The sequence below is a fragment of the Lithobates pipiens genome, unplaced genomic scaffold, assembly GCF_037356315.1.
Source record: "Lithobates pipiens isolate NorthernLeopardFrog02 unplaced genomic scaffold, aLitPip1_a1.2 Scaffold_8, whole genome shotgun sequence".
Taxonomy (NCBI): domain Eukaryota; kingdom Metazoa; phylum Chordata; class Amphibia; order Anura; family Ranidae; genus Lithobates; species Lithobates pipiens.
The window spans coordinates 95,883,738-95,902,683 of NW_027507903.1; the positions used below are offsets into that span (position 1 = coordinate 95,883,738).

The 18,946-nt window shown below is 41.4% G+C and overlaps 1 protein-coding gene across 2 annotated transcripts in view; it reads right to left on the bottom strand.

Moving 5' to 3' along the window:
• The window catches only part of TRPM1 (transient receptor potential cation channel subfamily M member 1), a 269,367-nt gene that overhangs the window by 139,977 nt on the left and 110,444 nt on the right, over nt 1-18,946 (bottom strand). For both annotated transcript variants that reach the window (XR_013270721.1, XM_077471831.1), the window contains exons 2-6: nt 15,288-15,367; nt 6,748-6,943; nt 5,678-5,891; nt 2,583-2,707; nt 1,284-1,455 (exon numbers count right to left, since the gene is read on the bottom strand). Coding sequence is in view for 1 of the 2 variants with exons in the window: in XM_077471831.1 (XP_077327957.1) it covers nt 1,284-1,455; nt 2,583-2,707; nt 5,678-5,891; nt 6,748-6,943; nt 15,288-15,367 (787 nt within the window). In the remaining variant the exon portion in view is untranslated. The remainder of the gene's footprint in view (nt 1-1,283; nt 1,456-2,582; nt 2,708-5,677; nt 5,892-6,747; nt 6,944-15,287; nt 15,368-18,946) is intronic.

Sequence of the window (18,946 nt, forward strand, 5' to 3'; positions counted from 1 at the left end):
CCCATGTTGTTCAGGTAGATCTCCACCACTTTAAGGTTGCCTACCCCTGCACTAAGCAATTAGCCTAAGATCTCATGCCTGCAAACCGTAAACTGTATACCAAAGTTTACAAAATTGCACAAATCATGCATTTTCAAAAGTGCCATGAGTTTTATGAAAACAAGCCAAATATTTAGCAATGAACTCAAAGCCTAAAGTAGAATTCCAAGTATGGATATTTTATACATAGTTAAATGTATCCAGCTTGCACTAATGTAACTATACATATACCATACATTGTCAATCCCCCTTAAAGCTGGAAATCACTGAAATAGGCAGCGCTACTCCAGTGATCTCATCTAGCTTCCAGGTCCAATTCCGAGTGGCAGCCCTGCTGCATTCTTAACACAGGAGGTTGGCCGCTCTCTACCAGCACCATTCAGAGAATACTTTGCATTTTCTGAAAGAATACAAAGCATTCTCTGATTGGAAAAAGTGGGGAGGCAGGGTACTAATGTCACACTCTTTACCTAGTCCAATCAGAGAATGCTTTGCTACATTTGTCCAAGCTGGACTGAGGTAACTAGATATAAAATATTCATACTTGGAATTCTTCATTACAAAATGTATAGCTATAAAAAGATGCGCTGTATAGTCTGTGACCACTTTATAGGGTTCACCTCCTCTCTAACACAACTAGCCAAATGATGAATCTTTTAGCCCCAGCTTATTACATGCAGAAATGGTCAAGAAGTTCAGCTGTTGATCAACTAAACAAGATGGATGTTGGATGCAGCCATAACTTTGAACCGATTGTTCTTGCCAGGTGCGGTGATTGCAATTACAATGTACTGGAAACCAATAAGCTCTCTGAGTTCTTTCACATCTCAGTCTCTAAAGTATAGGTAGTTTCTGACTGGGAGAGTAAACACATGGCAATTAAAAAAATTCTGCTTGAAAAAAAAATCTGGTTCTTTTATTTCGGCACATGCATATCATAGGAGCACACACAGCATGAATCAATGTATCCATTGTGTTTTTGCCAACAGTTCAGGCTGGTGGTGTAGTGGTATAAGGCCCAACAGATCATCATTTGAATAGCACAGTGTATGCGGGTAATGTTGCTGACTCTTTATACCTCTATATGTGTACTAGATAAAGTGCCGACTGAGCATAGATTGAATAAAGAGCAACTTATAAAAGATAAATGAGTGTGCCACCCTTAACTGCATTCAAGAGTATTTTAGATACAAAAAAAAAACGTGAAAGCAAATCAATATGTGAAGATTTTGATTAGCACTTACTAGTGTTAATTTTCTGAAGAGATATGTGCTTCTCTAGCTGACGCCGTAACTTGACTTCTGCTCCGTATTTTCCAAGTGTGCCGTTATCCGCAAGGATGAAATGAGTATGAGTGTTGTTCAGGACGGAGAGTTTACTTAGGGGATTCGACATTGTTTGATAAGGTTTATTTACCTGCCAATTAAACACACATAAATCCAATTATAAGCTTTATTTGTTTTTACATTTTTTTACACAAGACGGTCATAATTAAATAAAAAAATAAATAAGGCTCAATTCAATAAAGAATAACAATTGTTATTGCCATAACTGACTGTTTTCAACAATGGCAGCCTGCAAGGGTATTTTAGCCCTTGTACACACAGTCGGAGATTCCGTCGGAATGTGTCCGATCGGAGCATTTTGTCGGATATTCCGACTGTGTGTGGTCTGCATCGGACTGTTTCCATCGGAATATCCGTCGGACCAACTTTTCCAACTTGCCGGAAATATTTTCCAACAAAATGCTCCAATCGGACATACTCCGATCATGGGTAGAGAATTCCGATCGGACAAAGTGCCACGCATGCTCAGATCAAATTCCTACACCAAAGCTATTGGCTACTAGCGTGAACATAGTCCCGTCATAACGAAATAATGCCATCACGTCAGATTTTCTGACAACTTTGTCCGACCGTGTGTATACAACAGTTTCGGACAAAATCCGTCAGACAAAATCCGCCGGACAAAATCCGACGGATTTGGTTGTCGGAATCTCCGACCGTGTGTACAAGGGCTAACTGTTAAAATGAAATTTAAGGAAATATGCAAAAGCATCCAGTGAGCTACTAATGCTATTCAATAAACACAGCTACTGTATTTATATGCAAAATATCACTGAGTTTACCTTAATCTGAATTCTGTATAATTCCTGGCTGAATAAACACACAAAGCCCCATAAAAGGTCAGTAGCATGTACTGTACAGTTCCTGACCTCTTTGGCTTCTGTATCACCAATCACATTCACATTTTCTGTTTAAATGGTAATCTGATGTTGTTTCAGTGTGTGTTTGCTGTAAATAACCCACAATGTGAACCTAATCTAACCTGTATAGCAAGTCAAAAAAGCCAATCAGGATTTTCAGTTATATAAAACCAAATTTGTTCACTAAAAATTAACAGCACAAAAAAATTTAACTGCTAGAGAAATCAAACAGCAGTGACACTGGAAACAAATATATGATTGTTTTGTTAATATCCCACTTTAAAAAACATAATTCTTGTAACCATTCTAATTTGTTAATTGATATTAAACAGCTTACATCTTTTCCTATGAGATCTTCTTTGTTTTCTACAATGCCCCAAGGGGCAATACCTATGGCACATATTCGTCCTCTGGACTTGGAAGAGTGATCTTTCAAAGCATCCCCCACATGGCGAATGACACCTGAAACAATGCAAAGTACGTAAGGATCATGTGCGAACTAAGATCAGAAAACAAGTCACATGCTCATGATTTATTTGCTACAATAAACAAGGATCTTCACCGTAGAACAAAATAAAGTCAGCAGCTACAAATAATGTAGCTGTTGACTTTTAGTAAAAGAACACTTACCTGTCTAGGGATCCAGCACCATCCTCACCCAAGCAACTGGTCTTTGGGTCCCTATCTTTCGGCTACTTTCACACTGGGGCATAGGGGGTATTGGCAGTAAAGCGGCACTTTACCATTGTTTTTGCAGAACTTTTCAGCTGCTGGCGGGGCACTTTTAACCCCCGCTGACGGCTGTAAAAGTGTCAAATGCGTCCGCAAAGCACCGTTGCAGCGGCGCTTTGCCATCTCTTTGGTGGGCTGCCCATTGATTTCAATGGGCAGGGTCACTGTAGGAGCGGTGTATTCGCAGATGCAGCTTGCAGGACTTTTTTTGGCGTCCTGCCAGTGCACGGCTCCAGTGTGAAAGCCCTCAGTCTTTCACACTTGAGAAACAGGAGAGGCTCTTTACAGGCACTATGCAGGTGCTATTTTTAGTGATATAGAGCCTGTAAAGCGCCTCAGTGTGAAAGCAGCCTTTGTCTGCGAATATGGCTGTGACTCCCTGCAGCTTCACAGCCGGTTTCCCACTTTGCATGCGTGAGCCGCGCTGCACTTTCTGAAGGATCCCGCAGCCTTCTGGGTGCCATGTCCCAGAAGGCTGCGGGCAAAGGAAGAGGTGGGCAAACTTCTGCTCAAATTGCCTAGGAGCAGGTACTTGTCAAAACCAATTACCTGCTGCCCCTCCCAACAAAAAAAAGTGTCCAAAGGTGGAAGTGGAGGGGAGGAGGAGGTGGAAAAGTAGAACTTTGCTTTAAAGACAGTGTCCAAATTATTAGGGTTGCAAAAAGATTGAATGCATTCTCTTAGCAAACACAGAGACTAAAAACATTTGATTTGTGAAAACAAAAAAAAAAAAATGTAAGCGTGTTCATTGTTATATGAAATATTCATGAAAAATGAGTCACTGCATGTAAAAGTAATACTATTTTATGGAATAAACATCATATATTCCTGGCAGAATTTGTAAAATATTTGCTGAACCCACTTGACAAAACAGTCTGCTTACAAGAAACCCATCAGCACATAGAGAAGCTTCAAAAACAACAAAATAAGTTGGAGTGATGAGACCAAAATTGAACTATGGTCACAACTATAAATGCTATGTTTGAACAGAAGTCAAGAAGGCCTATAGAAAGAAGCACATCAATCCTTACTATGAAGCATGGAGGTGGAGCTCTGCTATTTTTGAGGAATTTTGTTAAAATGTATGGCAAAATAAATGTAGCATATTAAACTACGCATGAAGCACACTTAAACCTTCCAATATCAAAATAATTGGAAACATAAGGCCAAGTAGACCCTTCAGTGGCTACAACAGAAAATAGAAGATTCTGAAGTGGCCATTACAATCTCCTGACCTCAACATCATTGAACCACTTTGGGGAGATCTCTCAAATATGCAGTTCATACTAGGCAACCAAAACATTTACAGGACCTGGAAGCTTTTTGCCAAGAGGAATGGCCAACTTTTCTGCATAAATAAAAGGCCTCATTAGCAACTATCACAAAAGACTGGAAGTGATTGGTGCAAAAAAGGAAATACATCCATTTAAGGCTGGGTTCACACTATTGCGATGTCAGACATTGCTGATTTGCACTGCATTGCTGTAAGAGCAGCAAGGATGTGAAATTCCCTTCCACAGGCAGTGGTCTCAGTGGGGGAGCATTGATAGTTTCAAAAAACTATTAGATAAGCACCTGAACGACCGCAACATACAGGGATAGACAATGTAATACTGACCTATAATCACACACATAGGTTGGACTTGGTGGACTTGTGTCTTTTTTCAACCTCACTTACTATGTAACTATACAGGGATATACAATATAATACTGACATATAATCAGACACATAGGTTGGACTTGATGTACTTGTGTCTTTTTTCAACCTCTCCTACTATGTAACTATATGTAACTATGTAACATGCAATGTCTGTGCGATGCAAATTCAGCTATAAAGATTGTATGCCCGAATACGCATCGCATTGGGACCAAAATGGTGTAGGACCCTTTTTCTGGTTCACACTGGAATCAGATTGCATGGGTGTTCACACCTATGCAATCCGATTCCTGCACCATCTCGAACTGATCTGATGGTGTCATTAACTTTGTATTGACACCCACCGCGGTTCGCATAAGACTGCCTATGAGAGAAATGCGATGCGCGAACCTGCACTGGAATCACACTGGTTCCCGCATCACATATATGTGAACCCAGCCTAAGCCCCTGTACACACGGTCGGAGATTCTGCCAACCAAATCCGTCGGATTTTGCCCGTCGGATTTAGTCCGACGGATTGTGTTCGAAACTGTTGCATACACACAGTCGGGCCAAGTTGGCGAAAAATCCGATCTTTCAGAACGTGATGACATAATTTCGTTACGATGGGACTACATTCAGGCTAGTAGCCAATAGCTTTGATGTAGGAATTTGATCTGAGCATGCGTGGCACTTGGTCTGATGAAAATGCTCTACACATGATCGGATTACGTCCGTCCTGCCCAGTTGGTCGGGAAATATTTCCAACATGTTGGAAAATTGGGTCGGACGGAGATTCAGACGGAATCAGTCCGATGCATACCACACACAGTCGGATTATCCGACGACACGGTCCGATAGGACACATTCCGACGGATTCTCCGACCGTGTGTACAAAGGCTTAAGAGCTAAGGGTAGGCAAACCTTTGAACAGGACCATGTTATTATTTCCTTTATTGCTATAGTTTGTCTAATGATTGTTCTAATGGGGGGAGTTAGGATATAAAATTTGTCACTGTTTATGTTATCACTGAATCATTCATGTGAAGTATAAAATATCTCACCTGTACTGACACCCCCTGTGAATATCCAGGCTCCGGTAGTCATAGCAGCTTTAATTAGTCCTTTCCCAAACACTTGCTTTAGCTTAGGTTGCATTTCAAAATTCTGGAGTCCTCCATGTACAGAGATTAATAACTTAGGGAGTTCCAACTGCCACTCTTTTACCATGAGGTGAAGGAGAGAATCAGGCTTTGAATCATAAGATACACGTATGTACTGCAAAAGAACAAATTGATCACTCATCAGTCAAGGATAAAGATTAAAAAATGGGGCTGAATTAATAAAGTGGTATAGCATGTTTACATTGCAAAGGAGATTTTGTATAAGCTGTGCTGACTTTATTATCCAATCATGTGCAATAATAAAAAAACTTTTTTTAATTTTTTATCGCACGTGATTGGATATCTTTTGAAAACCTATTATTTTTTATAGGACAGTGTCAGTTAGTATTTTGTTAATAAATGTTTGTGCTTGTATTACAAATAAAACTGCACCGAAAATATAACAACACTATCGACTTCCACCCTTTGGCTGTTAATCTACATTATATATATATATGAACAAGAAATAGAAAGTTTCAGGTACCAGTTTAATGATAGCTAATAGGTTTAAATCCAAAAATATTCAATTGTCACTGTCCTGGGGCAGTGCATTAAAAGTAAAAGGGGGGGATGGAGCCAGCCATTGGACAAAACTCATAGCCTAAAGGGAATACAATTCTTGGGCTTGTCAAACCATTCTAAAGGCCAAATAGCACTGATAATGAGTTCGATAATATGTTTTGCAGTCATTAAAAACAGCAAAAGCTCAGAAATTACAGCCACTAACTCAAATTTATTTTATACGTTGGCTACCTGGGATTATCTCTCATCGACATTATAATAACTGTACATTTATGGAAATCAACTGAACATTTTGATCTATTTGCAGTTTGCCAAAAAACTAAAACATAAGGGCCTAATGTCTCAATGTTTCAAAAGTAATAGAAAACACGTGCATTTCCAGTTTCATAGATCTTATTATATGAGGCCCCATATTACTTCAAAGCATAGCATTTCCATAAAGAACTTACCATGGCTTTGTTGGAGTGTCCACCTCCTTGAAACTCTAAGATTCCATAAGCATCTGTGGGGTTCAGCTGTGTGTGCTTACTAATAGACCACTTGTCAGGCACAGCTTCCAACTGCTTGTTGTCCTCTCCATTCTTGTTAGCTATGGCATTTTGAGGAACTGGGATATGCTGAGTAATAAGCTGACCACAGTAACATCTGAAAATATTACAACAGCAATATATGAGCACTGAATCACATGTGTATTTACATGTTTTTATATATAACAAGCTTAGGTAACAATGACTCCTAAATTCTTGCCTAAAACCTGTGACAAGTGCTAAATTATCAATATACCTCAATTTAACTAAATATTTGTTGTTTAACCACCTCAATACTGGACACTTACATCCCCTTCCTGCCCAGGCCATTTTTCAGCTTTCAGCGCTCTCAGCCCCTGTACACACGGTCGGAGATTTCCACAACCAAATCCGTCGGATTTTGTCCGTCAGATTTAGTCTGACGGATTGTGTCCTAAACTGTTGCATACACACGGTCGGACTAAGTTGTCGAAAAATCGGATCTTTCAGAACTTGATGACGTATTTTCGTTACGATGGGACTAGATTCAGGCTAGTAGCCAATAGCTTTGATGTAGGAATTTGATCTGAGCATGCGTGGCACTTGGTCCGATCAAAATTCTCTACACATGATCGGATTACGTCCGACCGGCCCAGTTGGTCGGGAAATATTTCCAACATGTTGGAAAATTGGGTCCGACGGAGATTCGGACGGAATCAGTCCGATGCATACCACACACAGTCGGATTATCTGACGACACGGTCCGATAAGACGTATTCCGACGGATTCTCCGACCGTGTGTACGCAGCATTACACTTTGACAATTGCGTGGTCATACTACACTGTAACCATGTGAACTTTTTATCATTTTCTTCACACAAATAGAGCTTTCTTTTGGTGCTATTTAATCACTTAATTTTTTTCCAACAAAAAAAAAAAGGCCGAAAATGTTGAAAACATTTTTTTTCCTGGTTTCTGTCAGTAAATTTAGTTAATAAGTAATTTTTCTCGTTCACTGATGGGCGCTGATGAGGGGGTACTGTTAGGCTGCACTGATGAGCACTGAGGGAGTGGCACTTATGGGTTCTGATAAGGCGGTACTTATGGGCGCTGATTAGGTGGCACTGATGAGGAGGCACTAATATGCTGCACTTATGGGCACTGATATTAGGCACTGATGAGCACAGATAGGCGGCACTGATGGGTGGCACTGGTAGACACTGATGGGCACTGATAGGTGGCACTGGTGGGCACAGATAGGTGGCACTACAGGGCACATATAGGAGGCATGGATAGGTGGCACTGATGGGAATTGATGGGTGGCATTAATGGGCAGCAGTGATGGGTATTGATGGGCAGCACTGATAGCCATCACTGACTGGCATCACTAATGGCCACTGATTTCTGGTACTTGTGGGCACTGATTACTGGCACTTGTGTGCAAAGATGGGCACTGATTGCTGGCAGTGGTGGGCACTTAATTGTAATCAGGGCACTGATGATCAGTGCCTGATTACATCCCTAGATGTCCTCTGTGAGGGGATTCTGCTGATCGGCTCTCCACTCTGTCAGTGTGAGACAAGGAGTGCCGATTACTGGCAACTCTGTGTTTACATGTGACCGGCTGTAATTGGACACAGCCGGTCACATGGTTAAAGAGCCGTGGCTCTTTACAGGGATCAGGGACGCGCTGTGTCCTAGCAACGCGGCGGGGCTGCGATCGCTGCGTGCCCCCACGGACGCGCGAGATAGCGGTCTTTCTGGGAGGCCGTCATATGATGTCCACCCAGAACAAGAGCCATACTGCCCAGCCGTAATTTGACAGTGGGCGGGCGGAGAGTGGTTAAAGTGTTACTAAACCCAGACCCTGCATTCACTGGTCTCCCACAGTACACCGAACATGACAGTGCTGATTGGCCCTGTGCTAATCACATGCACTCTCCCAAGAAAAAGCTTAGAGGGTTCAGTATAACTTCACCTTACTGATTTTCTGTAAAGGTGAACTTACCCTTTAAAAAAAAGGTAGTATTCCAAAATCAAAGTGAATGTAGTTTAACACTCGAAAAGAAACTTTTATTATATTGCGGCTCACCGTTTCTAAGATGTGATGGCTGCATTCATTATCTATTTTAGGCTTTCTTCCTTCTATTTTCACCTAGTGATCCAGCCAGTAAGTCGGTTGTATTTCAAAACACAAGCTCTCCAGCAGAAAGTATCAGTTACAGGGATGAGACATACCATTAAACACTAGTAGGGGCGCTTACAATGATCAGATTGTATTTATTTATGTAATACCTTTATCCCAAAAGCCAAAAAAATAAGGGCTCATGCACACAGTACATTTTAAAACGCCAGCTCTACAGCAGCGCTAAAAATGCAATTTTTTCTTTGCATTCTTACATTAGTGTTATTGCGCGTTTTCCCACGTTTTTTGGCGTTAGCGTTTTTTGAGCGTTTTTTCATTAAAAACACTTTTTACTGCTCCTGGAAGCACAGGTTGCTGATTTTTTTCCACTGCACCTAAATGTTATGCCTCCAAACGCCTCTGACAGTTTATGTGTGCATTGATACATAGGCTAACATTGAGGGGCTTTTAGAGGCAGTTTTTTTAAATCTACTAGTACATCTAACACCCCTCCCGCCAGACTGACAATGCTACTGTCCAAATTTGACCCCTGTGCTCATTCATTTAGAGTGAGTCTGCACAATACAGGAGGTTTGCACAGCCTATTGTATTAGGGTGTGCACCTCAAAGCTCCAACACATATGCCTTTGTGACATATTAACCAGCCTCTTCCCCACTCGGCATTCTAAAACAATGGGGGGAGCAGGTGAGCATACAGGGGGACCTGTGCAGCAGAAATAAAAGAAACTGGGACAAGAGGGGTAGAATACATTGGTACCAATCCCCTGTATTTTCTTCCTGTGGCAGCTGAATATCAGCCAGAGGAAGAGGAGGAGAAGCCTACTTTCAGCTGCTGCAGAAGAAAATACAGATCGGTCCATTCATTTCCACTTCAGCCGCCTATCCTGTCCAGGTTTTGGGGGTCGGCAAGTAAGGATCGCAGCTTACCTGTCACCTGCCCACAATTGATGGGTTTCCAACTCCAGGATTAGGGTGTGCCAAGGCACATCTGGCACATCCCTTGCACACGCCTATGACAGAAGGTATGTTACTGGCCAGATCGCCAGGTGAAAACAGAGGGGAAAAAGATTTAAAAAAGAAAACTGATGCAGCGACTGCATCTAATGATTGGTAAGCTGCAATATATTATATTCTCGATTTTGAGTTTAACACCACTTTAAACCTATGAAATTGTGTTAATTATTCCCACACTGGTAAAAGTATGCAGCTGTACGGTTTAAGCAACACATGCTTGGAAAGCAGTCATACTCCTTGATGTCTGATATGTAATTTTTACTGCTGAGCATAGACATGGAAGAAAAAAGCACTACAGGAGCTAAGTGTTAAATGTAAAATAATTTTTTTTTTTGGTACTACTCTATTTTTCATATTCCAGCAACAAACTCTGCATTGTCCTTCACTACCTTCCACCTCCCACTTCTGGGATGAATGTCAGACAGCATCATTCAACCCTTTGCTGTGAGCCTAAGCTACCATGGACATACCTCCTGGGGGTGTGCCAATACACTGGACTGGACTCACAGTACTTCATTACTGAACAGCACCTACACCTAATTATGGGAGCATGGATTAATGCAGCAGTAAGGACCTACCTGGCAAGAGGTGATGAGACTGACCAGAAGACAGGTCAGATTAAGTTATGTCTTTAAGGAAATAAAAAATTAAATAGGTGGGGGTGAGATAGGGGGGATTGGGGAGCAGGAGTTGGAAGATGTCCTTAAAGCAGTAGTTGAGTTCCTGTGTGCAATTTCCACCAAGAACACATATTTGGCAAATAAAGCAAAAAAAAAAAAAAAACTACACAAAGCCGTGGACTGAACATATAGCAGTCTTAATAGATAAAACAAAATGCCCTTAATAATTACTTATTAAACATGTTTAACACTTAAATATTAGGTAATACGTAAATAGAGAAAAAAAAATATATAATGCATGTATAATGCAACCAAAATATTAAGCAAAAATGAGGGCGGTAATGGAATGTATTAAATTGGCATATAGGTAGAAAATTAAAATAAAAAATTACAAATTAAGAGTATAAATTACCTATAAATGCAAAAAAAAAAAAACTTGAAATGTAGGAGAAAGAGTGTTTATTTATTGTATGTTATTTTTGTATTCAAATGTATTTCTTCTGTCCCAAAAACTGCTAATAGATTAAATAGCTACCACTCAAATCAGGACACAGTAGACACAATGGTGTACCAATAGACATAACAGCCAATGGCACTGCTATGGGGCCTGGAGGTGGAAAGGGGCCCCATTAGTGAAAATGTGTGTGCATGTGAAGATTATCTATCTATCTATCTATCTATCTATCTATCTATCTATCTATCTATCTATCTATCTATCTATCTATCTATCTATCTATCTATCTGCATTTGTTAAGGCATCTCAGATTGCTGTCAGAACTATTGCCGCAGCTCCTAGCCAGCTCTAATATTAACCCTGTTTACCCTGTTTACCTAATGCATTCTTCCTCAGGCTTTAAAGAGTATCTCCTCAGCAGGGACCTTTTATGAAAATAGTGGGCCTGTGTGCAATTTTATAAGTTGGGCCCCATTGCTTGAGAAAAAAAAACGGTGTGCTAAGTGCACTATAGTGAAGCGTGGGCATGGTTTTCATCATGCCAGGGGTATTGCTAGATGTGTAAAAGACCTGGGGCACCTTTGGGCACACCATTTAGAATTGTAATGTGGCGCATGTAGTATGGCATGGCGAACAGTGGGTGTAGCAAAATTGCAATGGTGGGAGGGGCTTAAGAGGCATGTTAAATAAAAGGTTAGTCTGTCCCCCAGTGCACACCCCCAGGTCAGTCTGTCCCCCAGTCTAATCCTTCCCCCCAGGTCAATCTGGCCCCAGTATAACCTCCAGGTCAGTCTGTCCCTCCAGTACATTCCTTCCCCTCTCCAAGTCAGTTTGTCCCCCATTTTAACCCTTCTCCCTCCCCAGGTCAATCTGTCCCCCAGTATTATCCCCCCAGGTCAGTCTGTCCCCATGTACAATCCCCCAGGTAGATCTGTCCCCCAATCTAATCCTTCCCCAGGTCAATCTGTCCCTTAGTATAGTCCCCCAGGTCAGTCTGTCCCCCTGTACAATTCTCACAGGTAGGTCTTCCGCTAGTATAATCCTGCGCCCTCCCCCCAGGTTAATCTGCCCCCAGTATAACCCCCCCAGGTCAGTCTGTTCCCCAGTATAATCTTTCCCTCTCAGGAAAATCTGTCCCCCAGTATACCGCCCCCTCAGTCACTCTGTCCTCCAGTATAATCCTTCCCCCTCTAGGTCAATCTGTCCTCCAGTATAATTCCCCCCAGGACAGTCTGTCCCCCAGTACAATACCCCCCCAGGTCAGTCTGTCTCCCAGTATAATTCCCCCAGTACAATCCTTCTCCCCCTTCAAGGTCAATCTGTCCCAGAGTATAATCCCCCTCAGATCAGTCTGCCCCTCCAGTATTACCCTTCCCCCTCCCCCTCAGGTCAATCTGTCCCCCAGTACAATCCATCTTCCCCTCCAAGGCCAATCTGTCCCCCAGTATAGTCCCCCTCACATCAGTCTGTCCCCAAGTATTATCCTTCCCCCTCACCTCAGGTCAATCTGTCTCCCAGTACAATCCTTCTCCCCCTCCAAGGTCAATCTTTACCCCAGTGTATTCCCCCTCAGATCAGTCTGCCCGCCAGTATAATCCCCCCAGATCAATCTATCCCACAGTATAACCCCCCCCCCCCAGGTCAGTATGTCTCCCATTACAATCCCTGCAATAGTTTATCATTTAGGCCCCACGGCAGTTGCACAGATCACATCACTGTTTTTGCTAAAAATACATTTAAATATTTATTAGCACCCATAAACACAGCATAACTTACAAAATGTCTGTTAAATTCATACTAAGGCCCCGTTCACCTGGGGCATATTATAGTCAACGCCCTGGTAAGGGCTCTGTTTATGTGCAGGTAGTCCCATTCATGTCAAATGGGAAGCTGTGGCTGCTCCCAATCTGACATCAATGTTGGTGTGGGTGTACAGCCTCAAATGCAGAAAGTGTGAGTTCATGCACCCACACCCACATAGAAGTGCCTGCACGGGGATGCACAGACTATCTGTGCTTCCCTGTGCAGGTAAACATAGCCTCACATGGGTGTATGCTGTAGAATATAGTATGCTCCATGTGAATGAGGCCTTACTGTTTTTTTATTTCAATTTAAAACCAGCTAGTATACTGTACAGTGTAGATGGTTGATAATTGCAGGGGGTTTTTTTTAGTTTTTTTTTTAAAACAACATTGGAAAAATGAAAATCACCACCAATAGGCAAACTATTGCTATAAGACATTATTGTGTGGATTATAAAAAAAAATCAAGCCTCTGACTGCTTGCTACAGACAATGGGGGTTATTTATTAAAGTCAAATCCACTTTACACTACAAGTGCACTGCAAGTGCACCTGGAATTTCAGTCGCTGTAGATCCAAGGGGGGACATGCAAGGAAAATAAAAAACAGCATTTTAGCTTGCATATGATTGGATGATAAAATCAGCAGAGCTTCCCCTCATTTCAGATCTACCCCTTAGATTTAGAGCGACTGCACTTCCAAATGCACTTGTAGTGAAAAGTGGATTTGCCTTTCGTAAATAACCCCCAGTATCTCCATGTTTCCTTTAACCACTTGGGTACCGCGCTATTGCCGAATGACGGCATTAGCGCGGACCTAGATTTCCAGGACTACGTCTATTGACGTCGTCCTGGTTACGAGCGGCCTGCGCGCCCCCTGAGGGGCGCGCGCGGCGCGCTCTGTGATCGGCGAGTCCGTGAGACTCGCCTGATCACCGATCCGTGTAAGGGGTCGATCCCGACCCCTTATCACGTGATCAGCTGTCAGCCAATGACAGCTGATCATGTGATAGAACGGAGCCGGTAATCGGCTATTATTCCTCCTCGCGCTGACAGCGCGAGGAGAAAAAAAAAAAGCCGATCACCGGCGGCCATGATCGGGACATCAGTCCCGATCACGGCCAGCAATAAAAGGCACCACATGCCACCTGCCAGTGCCCACCTGCCTCCCGCAGTGCCATCCTGAAATATAACAAAGTAAAAGTAAGTGCCCCCCATCTGTGCCCATAATGCCCACAGTGCCACCCCACAGTGCCACCCACAGTGCCACCCCACAGTGCCACCCCACAGTGCCACCCACAGTGCCACCCACAGTGCCACCCAATCTGCCTCAAAGGTGCTGCACCCCAGTGCCGCCCATCAGTGCCCAGCAGTGCCGCCCATCAGTGCCCAGCAGTGCCGCCCATCAGTGCCCAGCAGTGCCACCTATCAGAGCCACCTATCAGTGCCACCTATCAGTGCCCATCAGTCCCATCTATCTGTGGTACCTATCAGTGCCCATCCGTGCCACCCATCCGTGCCACTTATCCGTGCCACCCATCCGTGCCATCTTATCTGTGCCCATCTTTGCCCATCAGTGCCGCCTTATCTGTGCCCATCGGTGCCGCCTTATCTGTGCCTATTAGTGCCGCCTTAACTATGCCTATCAGTGCCCACAAGTGCAGCCTATCAGTGCCCGCCAATGCAGCCTATCAGTGCCCACCAATGCAGCCCATCAGTGCCCACCAATGCAGCCTATCAGTGCCGCCTTATCAGCGCACTTCAATGAAGGAGAAAAATGACCCGTTTGCAAAATTTTATAACAAACTATTAAAACATGATTTTTTTTTTTTTTTTTTTGCATTTTTTTTGTTTGTTTAGCAAAAAATAAAACTCTGAGCTGTAACTAAATACCACCAAAAGAAAGCTCTATTTGTGGGAAAAAAATGATAGAAATTTCATTTGGGTACAGTGTTGTATGCCCGCGCAATTGTCATTCAAAGTGCATCAGCGCTGAAAGCTGAAAATTGGTCTGGGACTGAGGGGGGTTTAAGTGCCCAGTAAGCAAGTGGTTAAACCTGTTTCTCTAGTTTAATCTATTTGCCAATATGGGAATTTACAGCAAATCTAAATAATATAAACAAACCATTAGCAACTCATTTGCAAGTATTTATAGTTTAAATACAGCATTATATATAAAGCTTTTAATTATTAAAATAAAGTACACACTTGTAAAAATGCCCAGAAGCCAGCATCGTAAATCATTTATTAGTCCTAGTAATCTGTAAACCGTAGAGAAGGGTTGCTTTAATACAAAATAAATGCATACGATTATATACTATACATAGCTAAAGGAGTTATGTCCCCTCCATCTCTTACTGCATTTTTATAGAGATTAATACAGATTTTTAAAGCAACCTTTATGAACACATACACATACACATTTCATAACAAACACATGAACAGTCACCTGTTGCTGTCTTTGCTGTTGGCAACTATGTAGATGCATTCTCTTTTGTAAAATGTCTTTTCTATCCAAGCCTTTTGACCCTAGGAACAAAAAACAAAAACAATTTTCAGTTAATAACATGTTTGTTTTGGGACCATTAAAAGCGTATAGAGTGTTGAAAGTGTATGTAAAGCATATTAAATATATCACTTAAAGTGTTTATATCTGTTTTATCAGTGCAAAAAAAAATCTTGTCATAAATTCACAGCCTTCCTGTTCTTTCTGCCTTTTACCTCAAAGAGTTTATATATGCCTTCTAGTTATTATCTTAGGACTACAAGTCAATTAGTGCCTATAATAGTGGGAGTGGTTGAGTAATTTAGCCAGTTTAGAAAAAGAAAATTGGGCAGGGCTGACACCACTTAGTTTAGAGAAATGCTATGTGCTCTCTGTCCACAATAGGGTATTAAAAGCTGAGTGCATTTCTGGTAGACCCACAGATATTTTTCTGTACTAGAAAGGTCTTTAAAGGGATAAAACATGGGGGCATACATTGCAGAGTTGTACTGCATACGTTTGATTTATTTTTTTTGCCTTTCCTTTGCCTTGACATGTGCTTTGGGAAACACTGCATTCACCAGTCTGGATGGACCAGTTGGATCCCGATTTTTTTAAAGCCATGCCACCCATTGCACATTATATGTGTAGGTGAATATTTGAATCCATATTTGTGCGCTATATATATATTTTTCATGCAATATGCAACTTTATGTAATGTAATTATGAAACCTAATTCTAATTCAGTGCTAACACATCTAAATACAATTTCCTTATTCACATGATCTGTATACATTTACAAACGTATACCTATTTAATATCTTCAGATTATGAATCTCTAGACAATGTTTCCCTAGTATTCTCAAATTCCCCAAGTCTTACTCAAGTCTTACTCTTGAAATAGCTGGATCTACAAGCATTTTTGGTTCTTTGACTTTGTTTGTATATTAATAAACTGATTTTAATTTATATATATATATATAAAATATACATTTAATTACAGTGACCCTATCATCCAATGAATACTTATTTAAAAAAAGGCCTGCCCGATAAACAAGATCATGCACACCTACTTTTCTGGTGGACCATGTGAATGCGGCTACTGTACCGATCCCCAACTGTTTTACGTATTCCATACTTCCTGATGGGTTATATTACTGCTCCCCACACCTAATGCTGTATTTTCTCTCTTGCGGCTTATACACAAATTCAGGATTTATGATCCAGTAGTAGAGGCCACTGCATGTGGTGAGTGAAACAGGTATTTAACCCTCCTGGAAGTAATGAATATGTGCTTCAGCCTGGGAGCGGCAAAATGGTGCCATTTCCAGACACGGACCTCCAGAAAGGTATGTATAGGTGATATGCCTTATAAGGCTGCCCTTTTTTTTTAATACATGACCCTATGGAAATAAGTTCACTTCAAACTAGATGAACAGAACAATGTAAACTCATTCTGTACTAATGCAGTGTGCAATCCCAGTGCTAAGTAGAAAGAAGATACCTGCAGGAATGTACAAGTTTTTGTATTGATGTGTGCTGCATTAAGGAAATTAAGCTCTAAGGGACTTAGCAAACCCTGCACAATTATTAACGGGTACTGTGTATGTGCATTTCCTGACCTACCTGCATGTCTGGGCAATTATATTTCATGGTGATTCATGCACTAATTATTTCAAAAAGTGATAGTTCATTGGTTGTGCTTGTGTTCCCAAATCTGGCTGCATTCTTATGTCTACATGTTTTTGTAGTAAAGCAAAAGTAGCTATATAGTTACCACACAAGATGTAGGATAGGATACTATGAAACATTCTATAACCCTACATGGCTAAAGAATTATTAAAAAACTAAATAAAATAATTTTTTTTTTCTGTCAGAGGTATCTTAAAGCAGATTTATAGATCATTTTGAGATTACAGAGAAACTCAGAAAGAGACTGAAAGAGCACAACAACAATAAATACGAAAGCACCACAACCTTATAGAAAAAACACCAGATTTGTTAATACTTGTACACAAAGGGACTGATAGGCCCCTTTCACACGAACGATCCGTTCAGGTCCGCCTGTCAGTTTTTTAGGCGGATGTGACCGGACACTCCATAGAGGTCTATGGAGCGGCGGATGTCAGCGGTGACATGTCCGCTGACATCCGACCCGCTCTGATCCAAAAAAGTGTGACGGAGGAAAAATCTATTTTTCCATCCACAGCGTGCAGAGACAGACCTGTCATGTGCCTGCTCAGTGGGGATCAACTAAGCAAGAGTCAGAGGCAGAGTGGGCCCATAAGGGTGTAGAGCTAGCCCTCCTGTACCGGGGCCTCTCAATTCAGTTCAACAGGGGGCCTGGGGGCAGAGAGGGACCCTTTAAATACTTTTGGGAACAAGCACAGTAATCCCATGGGCCATGGCTCCCAGGCAAGGTATATGGGGGGGGGGCCCTACAAGGCATGTCTTATGGGGCTCCACAGATTCCAATGGTGGCCCTGTCTGTGCAGGATGAGAATAAGACGATGGGATATCTCCCACCAGACAGACACACCACAGACTCAGTATATAAGGACACTTATTTTAAAAATGTGACAGTTATGTTTAGCTCAGTCCAATGAAATTTGAAAATGAAAGTCACAAGGCTAGAATTTTGATCCCTATGCTTTGGTTAAAATGTTATGAATTGAGTCTTAGGTTAGTGCACAATATAAGTACAGTCACTAATGTACTGTATGACAAGTGTCTCCAGATTTGGTGTTGGAAAGATATATGCAAACCTAGACAAGGTCGTTATAGCAAGCACTCCGAATATGTTCAGCTTTTGAAGTTTCACTGTCCTTGTCTGTTTAATCTTCTTACCGACAGCTTGATTATAATCCAGTGCAAATTCTGCAGCATACATGAGCTAAGTGAAAGTGGGTACATTGTTTCCTGCATGTATTTGGCATTGTAAACTGCTGTTTCTCCAAGGATTACAGTCATTTGGCATCTAAATTTATCCCTAGCCACAAAAAATGCCTAATGAGGGTAGGAAGAAAAAACACTTTGTGAGGTTGAGGAATATTTGAGCAAGGATTATGACAGATTAAGTGCACAGTTCAGGCGGATGTTTTTTTTTTTTTTTTTTTACCTAGAGAAATAGCAGATATTAGCCAAAAGAGCAAATCAGATACTTTTTTTAAAAAACTTATTAAGGGACCCAGGAACGAAAAGTGTGATTGTTGCCTTCATTAACCAATTAACCACTTCAGTTTCAGAAGATTTACCCCCCTTCATGACCAGGCCATTTTTTGCGATACGGCACTCTGTTATTTTAACTGACATTTGCACGGTCATGCGACACTGTACACAAATAACATTTATGTCCTTATTTTCCCCACAAATAGAGCTTTTTTTGGTGGTATTTGATCACCAATTTTGAAAAAAAAACTATATTTTTTTACATTCTGCTATAAAACCTATCCAATAAAAATGTATAAGTTCAAATGTCTTCATCAATTTAGGCCAATATGTATTCTACTACATATTTTTGGTAAAAAAAAATCCCAATAAGCTTATATTGATTGGTTTGCGCAAAAGTTATAGCGTCTACAAACTATGGGATAAGATTTATGGAATTTTTTTTTTTCTAGTAA